General features: G+C 33.9%; 1 protein-coding gene across 1 annotated transcript; it reads right to left on the bottom strand.

Moving 5' to 3' along the window:
* Window positions 1–693: 693 nt before the first annotated feature.
* On the bottom strand, window positions 694–2,244 carry LOC123258258. Its single transcript, XM_044718130.1, has 2 exons — window positions 1,180–2,244; window positions 694–1,095 (listed from the first exon to the last, which is right to left on the bottom strand). Exons 1-2 carry the CDS (start codon window positions 2,242–2,244, stop codon window positions 694–696), a joined length of 1,467 nt encoding a protein of 488 aa, XP_044574065.1.
* Between the last annotated feature and the right edge of the window lie 9,979 nt (window positions 2,245–12,223).

Genomic DNA, 12,223 nt, shown 5'->3' with positions numbered 1-12,223 from the left:
TACAATATTAATAGGCTAGTAGGTCTGATGCTTGTATATGCTGATCTGCTGATGCATCTTGATGACACTAGGTGCCAACATACATTCTGACCTGCTGATGCATCTTGATGACACTAGGTGCCATGTATTGTGACCTGCTGATGCATCTTGATTGATTAGTAGGTCTTGGCACTAGGTGCCAACATTCTCCCCCCCCATTGAAGTATTCAATAATAGGGGCTGCTGGTTCGTTTTTTGCACCACTCTTCGTATCTTCGTTGATCATGTCGTTGCTCTTCTTTCGAGTTATTGGTCCTTATTATGGCCGTATGAAATGGACCTGTCATGAGCGTGACTCCAACACCCAGGAGTTCATGGATGAATATTGTCGCAGCCTCCGCTTACGCTGCTCTGATCTTCACTTCTGGTACTATGGCCGCATTCTTCCTCGCCGCGGTACCCCCGCCTCTCTGGGAATGGAGGATCGCGATCTCATTATTGTCCAGTTTCGACCGTTTGGCCGTATTGCCCGACGGCGCCTCTCTCGTCGTTCCGCTTGGAGCAGTGATGACAACCTTTCTACTGATAGTGGTGCTTCCTCGATGGGTACCAGTGATGGAGAAGCTTCTTAAGATTACCTTAATTTAATAAACCCTTCTTATAACTATGTATGTCTTGCTTACCTTTTACTGTGGAGTCTCTGGATCGTACACTTCAACTTCGTACACTGGATCGTACACTTGCCAACATGGCCAGCCCGGGTCGTTGTTCGACCAGCTGGAATTCTTCTCCTTGGGTTATTGTCGTCCTCCGGTGATGGGTTGCTGAGGTGTCCTTCCGGGCACACTGCGTGTACCCTGCCCATGCGGCTATGAGGATTGCTACTCCTGACATTATTACTCCGGAATATTGATGAACCAGATTCCAGTCTGCCTCGTTGTCCACCTCTTCCTGTGCTTGCTTTGTCCATGTTTTTAACCCCTGCACCTCTGCATGTAGTTGGTCTAGCTGATCTAATGTTGCTTCCAACTGTCCTTCTGTTGTCCTTATTTTTTCATGTGATGGCCACTCGTGAACGTAACTTCCTGACATCCTTATTGTTCCTGATGAGTTAAACTGCGCCCGCCCCAACAATGTAATGGTCGGGCTTTGGATCACACAATCTTTGGATCACAATCTTCTGATTGACAGCTTACCTACGCCGTCGATGATGATTTGATCTTTTTCATCCGAGCATACATAGGTCATTATTATTGGCTTCGTTGTCCCAAAGATCCATGCATTCTGCTCTGTTAATTGAACCCAATAACTGGTCCCCTTGATTGGTTCTGGCTTACATTCCCTTGCCCGATGTCTTGATAGTGCCGCCATCATACAAGGGAGTTGATGGGCGTCCGGGCCCAATAGTGTTTGCTTAAACTCGCATACCTTATTTCCGTTCGTCCCGCTGATACACTGACTGAGGTGTTCTTGATTGATCGCAAAGTGGTGTTTCCGATGATCATCGACTGCTAGATATTTTGTTTCCGTCTTGGTTATCACCAGGCCTTCTCTCGTTATTTGTGGAATTGACTCCATCCGATATACTGTGAATTCGTCTTCTTCGACAAATGGAACACTCGTATGGAACATTAGTAAGTCCTCGGTTTCTTGTACCCTTGTGGTCGCCAGTCGATATAAGTCTCGTGCTGTCTCACTTGTGATGGGTAATCGTCTTCCCGGTGGAAGGTGTGTTTGTATTTTTGTGATCACCTGTTTCACTTGTTCTACCGACACCAATGCAGGGCTCAATTTTCCTTCGAGTGCCCCGATTAGCACATTTAATACAGCATCCTGGACTCGACGAATGTGACTTACCACGACGACGAACTCTGAAACTGCATGTGGCAGATACCGATCAGCCGCATGGCTTCTCACCTTGATTCTGGCCAGGCTGGCTTCTAGGTCCTGCATCCTCTTCTGCGTTTCGATCGTCGTCCTCCGCATAATGTTGATGGTGGTATCCAGAACTGACGTCTGGTTCTCTACTATTTTATGCGTGATGCTTTCTTGGGTTCTTAGTTTACCAATAATTTCTTCCATCCGTTTGGCGTACTGATCATCGAGTACTCCGAACAGCCCATTCGCGATATTTCCAACGATGTTCAGTGCTCCGCGTTTTTGCCGTTGATGATGCATTAACTGATAGCATCTTGGATTTCTGCCACTTCCTGTTGCAATGTTTGTATGATCGTGGGACAGACCTCGTAAGCCGTTGGGCACCATTGTTTTATAGATTGGATGCCTCGTTTGACCGTCTCGATCTCTCGGGCCAGCTGACTGAGATCAAAAAATGTGATGAGTGTCCATTCGGCAGATTTGATTGATATCCTATCAGTGGCTTCCCGGTTACGTTGTTGATTGGTGTGATGACAACCGGGTTATTAGCCTTCCTTTCAGGTGGAGGGGGTGTGGGCAGAGTCAGTCCGGGTATCACCCAGATGAGTACCATTGTTAAGACAAGCATTTTTTTTTTTTTTTTTTTTTTTTTTTTATAGGTCGGTTTTTTCTGTCTTATCGTTGATTGGTAGCACCGCCAGTCGATGTATGGCACGAGTTATATTGCCGGATGTTGTCCGTATTTCTGCCACTCGGATCTCGCCGTCTTTACCAGGATGGACTGCTACGATGCGTCCCAGGGGCCAGTATTATAACCAGATCACCAATCTTTACTGTTTTGCAACTTCTTGTCCACTTCGATCGATTCTGTAGCTCATGTAATTACTCGTGGCTCCAACGTGTCCAGAATTCCTTTCGTAGTTGTTCGATCCGCTTCCACCGAGTGAGTAACCCTGTGCGTCGCCTTGATTGGTGAATATCAGGTGATGCCGTTAGAGGTTCTCCAATCAGGAAGTGCCCTGGCGTTAATGCCGTAAGATCCCTCGGGCTGGAAGAGACGGATGTCAACGGACGAGAATTTAAAATAGCTTCAATATCGATGACTATGGTTTCAAGTTCTTCATGAGTTAGTGTAGCGGTATATAGTGTTCGTTTCGTGGTATAAACTTGAATTCTATGCTCAGATTTGCGCTGGTCTTGTGTATCAGTGCTTGTGCCTCTTCGGCGAAAATTGCTTCTTTTACTTCTGATAGTTCGTTGTAGGCTCCAACAAAATTAGTCGCGTTGTCGCTATAGATTTTTGCTGGTAATCCTCGTCGTCCGCAAAATCTCTTTAACGCCGCCAGGAAGGCTTGGGTAGTAAGTGTGTGACCACCTCTAGGTGTACTGCCTTGGTTGAAAAACAGAAGAAGACTGCTAGATACACCTTATGTGGTCGTTTTCCTCGAATTTTATAGTGAGTCCAAAATGGCCCACAGCACAATGGGTAAAAAATCCGATTTTGGTGCATAAACCTATTTTTCTGGGATTCTGGGATTAAAAATGATTATTATTTATCTATTGCTATTCAATACAGTTCATATTAAATTATAATCTGTCAATGTGATTATAATTTAAAGCAATTTAGGTGTGTTTCTAACGAAAAAGGGTCAATTTTAAATTTTTTCCCGCTCCACAAAGTTCAAATCAAATCAAATTATTCGTCGTGTGCGCTTTGGGGGATCTAATGTCGCGTTTCGAAATTAAACAAAAGTGAATCGCGATCGCGAAAAAATTTCAGAGTCACAAATTGTAATTAGTACTGTATTTTAATTTATTTGGTCAGCTCCACGAAACTTTACTTTAGCTATCTTCAGTTACTGTATCAGATAATATTTTTAAGTTTGAAAAATTTTAAATTTTATCACAAAAGAAGTTTCAAGAAAAAGTCACAAAAGAAGTTTTGTTAAGAAAAGAAGAAAAAAACAACAGCTGGCAGTGCGAAGTCTGCCTGGTCAGCTAGTAAAATTTATAAAATAAAAATCATAATTTTTATTTTTTTTATTTTAAATCTGGAATTAAAACATATAATTTACATATATATTTCTATGTACGCTACCAGCCGCTTGTATATACGGCTGGTAGCGGCCCGAGCGTAAGGGTGTAAGTATGCATGGCTCACTTGTATGCGTTGTCAACTCATGGGAATTTGCTGACCCAGGAGTGAGGCTTTAAGGCATATGTATATAACTGGCTATTTGGCCGGGGCATTATGTTTATATAACAACACTGTAGCACAATATTGTATTGCTACAGTGGATGCTTCCTATAATGACCCATGCATACTACATCTCCCTCCTTTTTTAAAATAACGCAATAAAATTGAGTTATTTTGAATTAACTTATTATCTATTGATTATATATATTAAGTGTAGAGTTTAGAGATTTTCTTAATATGTTTTAATTAAATTTTAGTAATATATGATTAATTTATATTTTATGATTAAAATCTAGAATTTTAGAAAAATTTAAACAAAAAAAACTATGTTTTAATTTTGTTTGCATTATTGTCATATGTAAAATTTCTCAGAAAAAATAGTTATCTTATTTATTTTGTTTATTATTTTATATTATATATATAATTTTTTTTTTTTTTTGATTGAATGATTGGTGGCCACCATAGAATTATGAATAGAATTTCTTTAATCTATCTTTATGAACTGTTTGATTTTTATTCTTTACGTTTGAGATTGTTATGTTATCTCGTTCTCCTATACTTTCTACCTTATAGGGTCCTGTATACTTAATGTCTAATTTATGCCCTACTTCGTTTTTTAATAAAACTTTATCTCCTATTTCTAATTTTAAATCATTTGATCTTTTATCATAGGTTTCTTTTTGTTTTTGCTTATTTTGTTCAATCATCATTCTCGCTCTTTTATAAGCGTTTTCGAGTCTGAATTTTGATTCTTTTGCAAAGTTTTCTACGTCATACAGTGGCGTGATATATTCACTGTTATTGAATTTAATGTTTAAGGTTGGGGTTTTACTAAACACTAGTTCATATGGACAGTATCCATGTACAACAGAGGGTGTTGTATTGAAACAATATGTAAAGTATATAAGCCAAACATCCCAGTCTGTTTTATCTGACAAAACGTATGATCTAACGTATTCGTTAAATATTCTATGGTTTCTTTCTATTGTCCCCAATGTTTGTTGATGATTTGCAGTTGATGTTATATTATTAATTTTGAGATATTTGCATAAATCATTAATAATTGAATTCTTATATTCAGTTCCCATGTCCGTAATGAACGTCTTCATTGGACCGTACTTTAGAATAAAAGATTCGAATATGGCTTTTGCTACTGTTTTTGCACTTTTGTCTTGTATAGGGATTGTAACGAGATATTTTGTTAAGTATTATCTCATATTAGAGTGACTGCATATTCGTTACCTTCGTCTGATTTAGGTAATTGACCGATCGTGTACACTAATACTATATCAAACGCTTTTAATGGGGTTTCTGTTATTGTCAACGGCGTTTTTGTATGGATTGGGGTTTTTGATTTTTGGCAATTGAGACATTTCTTTACGTGGTTTGCAACGTCACGTCATGTTTTTCCAATAGTAATGTCTTTTTACTTTTGCTAGCGTTTTTCTTATGCCTGTGTGTCCGCCTTGTAAAGGATCGTCATGTAATGTAAACAGAATAGCTTCCTTTTCTTTTTTATTTTCTATTATGGTCACCGGCTGGTGTAGCGCTTCTCTTAAATTTAATTATATTTCATTGCCCTTATCTTTAAATTCATCTGTTGAAACGAGTTCAAAGATTTTTTCACTCGGTGCCATTTTAAGTTGTCTAATCTTATTTATACCGGCTATTTTTTCAAGCCTTTGGAAAAATTGATCTAAATTGAATATTCAATTGGTATATAGATCATCAACGTTTATTCTTGCATATATCTGTTTTCCCTTCTTGAGAGAACACTTTGATATTGTTAAATGCAAGGTCACTACTTTTTTAACATCTTCGTTATGAATGACGTCAAATATCTTGGGCTTAGAAGCTGTCGGTTGCTTTTGCAAATCCGAACTAGATGTTGAAACTGCGCAGTTATTTTTCTGTTTACTTTGGGATCTAGTAGTGACTTTTAGTATTTGTCTATTCATTTCTTTTAGTTCATCGATGCTTATTCTTGATAAGGCATCTGCCACATAATTGTTTTTTCCCTTAAGGTATTCTGCGGTAAATTGATATTCTTCCAAGTCTAACCTCATTCTTGTTAACTTGGAAGTTGGGTTTCTCATTGAAAATAGATATGTTAATGGTTTGTGGTCTGTTTTGATAGTGAAATATTTTCCATATATATATGGTCTAAAATAGTTAACTGCCCAATGTATACAAGTAGTGTATCCACAGATACACTTAATGTATCTGCAAATACCCTAGATAACGAATCCCCCATAAAACCAGTATACCCTGCCATACCTATCAAATCGTATATAAACAACATTCCAGAGCCTACTGTGGGAATAATTCAAATAGGCTAGACACAAACCCTTTCCCATAGCATTATCATTGGCATCCAGACATAAACATAGACATAAACCATTCACACGCCTTTATCGACGACAGTAGACGTAAACATCAAACCCCTTTTGCTCCAAATTCATAAACAAGTGCCCATCCTGGGAACCTACATGTCAGCATAAAGCTCTGACCAATCAAAACTATTCAACCAAAGTCCATCTATGCTGCCAGCGTCGCTGTCACCGATAAAAGCTATAGTTATAAGAAAATTGAATTTGTAAAATCAGTTTATAATCTACGATCAATCCAATAGGATATCTTTATAACTCATTCTTGAATTTAATAATAAAATTTATAAAATAAAAATCCTAATTTTTATTTTTTTATTTTAAATCGGGAATTAAAACATATAATTGGCGCAGTCGGTAGGATACAATTATCCTCGCGTGTTTTAAGTATCGAACTAAATACATCGCGAATTTATTGTATCCGCAAAACGAATCTATAAACATTTCTAAACATTAGTGAAATCACGAATGAGGATTTCTAGTGTGAAGTGCAATAAACATTAAATAAAAACATTTTTAATACCAGTGAACTCAGCATTAGTTAAATCACGAATGAGGATTTCTAATGTCTATTTGAAATAAACAAATAAAATAAAATTATTAATATAATCAAGACAATTTAAACATATATATACCAAATTAAATAAATAAACTTTAAAATGCAATCTGAACAAGCATCCACATCAGCTGCAGCAAGGCACATCCTGTCTGACAGCAATATGAATCATTTCTTCATGCAACTAAAACAAATTGACAAATTTGATGGTGATACAATGTATTTAGCACTATTTATAAAAAGTGTTGATAACTTGATTACCCAATACAAAACAACATCGTCTACTCAGAATGAAATCATTCAAGGAGCTATCCTAAACCTCATCGTTGGACCTGCACGTACAATTCTTCTTAGGAATTCAACCCAGGACTGGAATGAATTAAGAACCTTACTCATCAGTGAATTCAACTCATCAAAACCCCCACATCTCATGATCATGGATTTACATAAAATTAAATATCAAAATAGTTTACGTAAGTTTATTGATGATTTAGACAAACAGACAAGTAAAATTTGTAATAAGTTAAGTCTGGATAATAATGCAGCAAACACTGTTATATTTTCAAGAATATTAGGTGATCATATAGCAGAAGTAATTCGTGAAAAATTACCATTACGAGTGTACATATCTATATGCAAATACGATATATCAACTCCAACTAAATTAAAACAAGCTGCTCAAGCTGTAGGTCTTTATGATGATGATGATATATATAATTTTTCCCGAAGTGTTGAAAATCGATATAATATACCAATGGTCTCCACATCTAATACTTCTAATACTAATAATTCTAATAATAATCAAAGGGACAGAAACCAAAATTTTAATCAGAATGTAGGAAACAATAGGAGTCAAAATTATAATAATCGTGGGACATATAATTATCAACAAAGACAAAATACTTTTGATTCAAATAGAAATTTTAATTCAAACTATAATAATAATTATAGATACTCTCAAAATCCTTCAGGTCAAAACTCTCTAAATTATAATCGGTCTGTTAATGTTCCTCAAAAACAATTAGACCAACAGAATAGACCAGAACCAATGGAAATAGTTGAAAATTTTCAGACACAAGCCTCGGAAGAAACACAACAGCAATAAAAATAAAAATTGATAATAGACCATGCATTTGCCTTATTGACACAGGTTCCAGTATAAGTTTAATAAATGAAAATTTTTTAAAATATCCAATTAAAGAGAATAATATAAAAGTTCAAACAGTAGGAAATTCAGTCACTTTGAATAAATCCATTGAATTTATAATTCCAAAATTATTTAAATCAAAACAAAAATTTTTTGTCAAAGAATTTTCCAATCATTACGATTTTCTTTTAGGACGTAATATTTTAAACCTTACATCAGCCCAAATAGATTTTGGAAAGAATACTGTTAAACTAAATAATTACGAATTTCCAATGATCAATATAATAAAGGAACATAACAAAAATTATACAAACATGTTAGAGGATGAAGAACACATTTACGCATTGGAAACAGAACTAAAAACTAGTTATATTCGAGATGATCATCTCAACAGTGAGGAAAAATCGGCACTACATTCTCTAATGTCCAAATTCTTTGATATTCAGTATCATGAGGGTGACAATTTGACCTTCACAAATGAAATCAAACATAAAATAAAAACTAAACATGAAGATCCCATTTATAGAAGACCATATACTTATCCCTATATTTATGACAATGAAGTAGAAAACCAAATAGCAGATATGATTAAACAAGGTATTGTCCGCAAATCTAAATCTCCTTATTGTAGTCCTATAGTAATAGTACCCAAGAAAATGGATGCATCGGGCATTCCAAAATTTCGTATGGCTATTGATTACAGAGGACTTAACGAGATAACTATTGACGATAAATTCCCCATTCCCAATATGGATGAAATACTAGATAAGTTAGGAAAATGTCAATATTTTACAACGTTAGATCTGGCAAAGGGATTCCATTAAATTGAAATGGACCCAAGATCAATTGAAAAAACAGCCTTTTCCACCAAGAAAGGACACTATGAATATACTAGAATGCCTTTCGGTCTTAAAAATGCTCCTGCTACATTCCAGCGATGTATGAATAATATTCTTCACGATATAATAGGAACTCATTGCCTAGTATATTTAGATGATATTATTATATTTTCGACCTCCTTACAAGAACATATTCAGTCCCTTCAAAAAGTCTTCGTCCGATTAAGAAAATCCAATCTTAAACTTCAATTAGATAAATGCGAATTCATGAAAAGAGAAACAGAATTTTTAGGCCATATAATTACTACTGAAGGAATTAAAACAAACCCAAATAAAATTCAAGCTATTCACGATTTTAAAATTCCAAGTACTCCTAAACAAATTAAATCATTTATTGGTCTTTGTGGATTTTACCGAAAGTTTGTTAGAGAATTTGCAAAAATTGCTAAACCAATGACCCAGTGCCTTAAAAAGGGTTCAAAAATAAATGTCAAAGATAATAATTACGTTGAAGCATTTGAAAAATTAAAAACACTAATTACAAATGATCCAATCCTTAGATATCCAGATTTTGAAAAAACATTTGAATTAACTGCTGATGCTAGTAATTATGCTTTAGGAGCTGTCCTAGCTCAAGAAGGTAGACCAGTTTGCTATGCAAGTAGAACATTAAATGATCATGAAATAAATTATTCAACTATCGAAAAAGAGTTATTAGCCGTAGTCTGGGCAACTAAGTACTTCCGACCCTATCTATTTGGAAGAAAATTTAAAATTACATCCGATCATAAACCACTAGTTTGGTTACACAATATTAAAGAACCTAATATGAAATTGCAAAAATGGAAAATATATCTTAGTCAATATGATTGTGGTATGAATTACATTAAAGGAAAGGAAAATTATGTAGCAGACGCCTTATCTAGGCTACCTAAAAAAGAATCAAATAATGAACAACTAGAAGAAACATTTCAAAACGAAGATGATTTACAAAGCACAGGAGCTACTATACATAGCGCCCAAGAAGATAATGGCAATTGTATTCAGATTACAGAGCGTCCAATTAATGTTTTCAGTCACCAATTAATATTTGAAAAGGGAAATGAAGATAGTAATGAATTAGTCCGGTATTTTAATAAAACAATTAATACAATAAAATATATTAACATGACGGAACGTACAGCAAAAGATATTATTCTTAAATTTGTATGTGGACACAATTTTGTAATGTACATAAATAATGACGAAGATTTCGCAATATTTCAAAGGGCTTTCATGGAATTAATTAAACCAAATTTGGGAACAAAATTAATGAAAACATCAGTAATACTTCCTAATATATCTACCTACGCAGATTTTCACGAGATAGTAATTAATATTCATGAGAAAACTATTCATCAAGGTATTAAAAAAACATATGAAGATTTTAAAGCTAAATACTATTTTCCAGATGCACAAAAATTAATCCAAAATATAATTAATAAATGCGATATTTGTAATTTATGCAAGGCAGAACATAGAAAAGTAGCATTAACATTTGAAAAAACCCCTGAAAGTAAAAATATCCGTGAAAAATATGTAATTGACTATTATTTTATTGATCAAAGAAAATTTTTAACTTGTATTGATATCTATTCAAAATTTGTTTCAATTATAGAAACTCATACCACAGATTGGATCGAAAGTAAAAAAGCATTACTTAAAATATTTAATATGTTAGGTAAACCAAAAATAATAAAAATGGATCAAGATCCCGGATTAGTATGCAAATCATTACAAAATTGGTTAGAAAAAGAAAATATTGAGATCGAAATTACTAGTAGCAAGAATGGTATAGCTGATATAGAAAGAGTTCACAAAACAATTAATGAAAAATTACGAATCATAAATACACTTAATGATGCTGAAGACAAGCTCATGAATATCGAAAAAGCTACATATGTTTATAATCATGAAATAACACATGACACTACAGGTAGAACACCTGCTGAAATATTTATTTTCGGTATGAAACCTAATAAAAATGTCCAAAAAATAAAAGAATCAAAAATTGATAAAATTAATGAAAAACGGGAAGAGTATGAGGTTGATTTAAATTATGCAAAAGTTGAAAAAGATATGAAACGTAAGCCGAAACTTGTTAATCCATTTAAGAAAACAGGAAAAATTATACAAAAAGATGAAAAACACTGGCAGGAAATAAATAGGGGTCACAAAGTAATAAAACACAAAAGTAAATTTAAAAAACTTAAAAAACGCAATTTTTCTCGTTATTCCAGAAATGTTGAAAATTCTGACTCTGATATTGAAAGTGATAATAATAGTACCATGGACAACGTTACCATTAATAACGGCTCAACAAATTAGTATTGTCCCAATTACTTCAAAAAATGGCTATTTACTATTGAATACAGGAACTATAAAAATACCTCTTAATTACGAACACCACATGATAGAAATAAATCAAACAAAAATATTAAATACATACCAAGAATTTATAAAATATGAAAATTTATATAAAACAATTCCAGATATAGCTTTAGCACTTAAACAATTAAAACATGAAATAAAAGGGATTATCCCATCAAATAGACAAAAACGGGGACTAGTAAATATTGTAGGATCAGCTCACAAATATTTGTTTGGTACACTAACAGAAGAAGATAAAAAAGAGTTAGAAATAAAATTAAATAATATAAAAGAAAATATGATAGAAAATTCAGAATTTAATGAAATCATTGGTATAATAAATAAACATACAGAAGACATAAATAAATTAATACGGGAAGAAGAGGAAAATGAGGCCTTGCACCTTTTTAGATATTCTTTACACATTTTTCTAGAATACATTGAAGATTTACAAATGGGGATTCAGTTAACAAGAATTGGAATATTTAATCCTAAAATATTAAAACATGAAGAGTTAGATGACATTAATGAAGAAAAATTATTATCAATAAAGACTTCAGCTTGGATATGCAGTCAAACCAAAAATACTTTTATTTTAGCCCATATACCAACATCTTTTAATGAAACTCAAAAATACAGAATAATTAAATATCCAGATAATTTAGGCCGCCAAATTGACATAAATGATAAATTTGAATATTTTATGAATAATATTAAAAGTGTTTATTATTTGGAAAATTCTGCAAATCCTTTAGTGGATGTAATGGATCAAAAATATTTAGTAACTGACCAATGTATTTCAAAGATCCTTACAAATCAATTAGCAATTTG

Source organism: Drosophila ananassae (genome assembly GCF_017639315.1).
Source record: "Drosophila ananassae strain 14024-0371.13 chromosome Y unlocalized genomic scaffold, ASM1763931v2 tig00000185, whole genome shotgun sequence".
Lineage (NCBI taxonomy): Eukaryota > Metazoa > Arthropoda > Insecta > Diptera > Drosophilidae > Drosophila > Drosophila ananassae.
The sequence above is the reverse complement of the archived record's forward strand: the minus strand, read 5'-3'. Positions and strand labels throughout refer to the sequence as shown.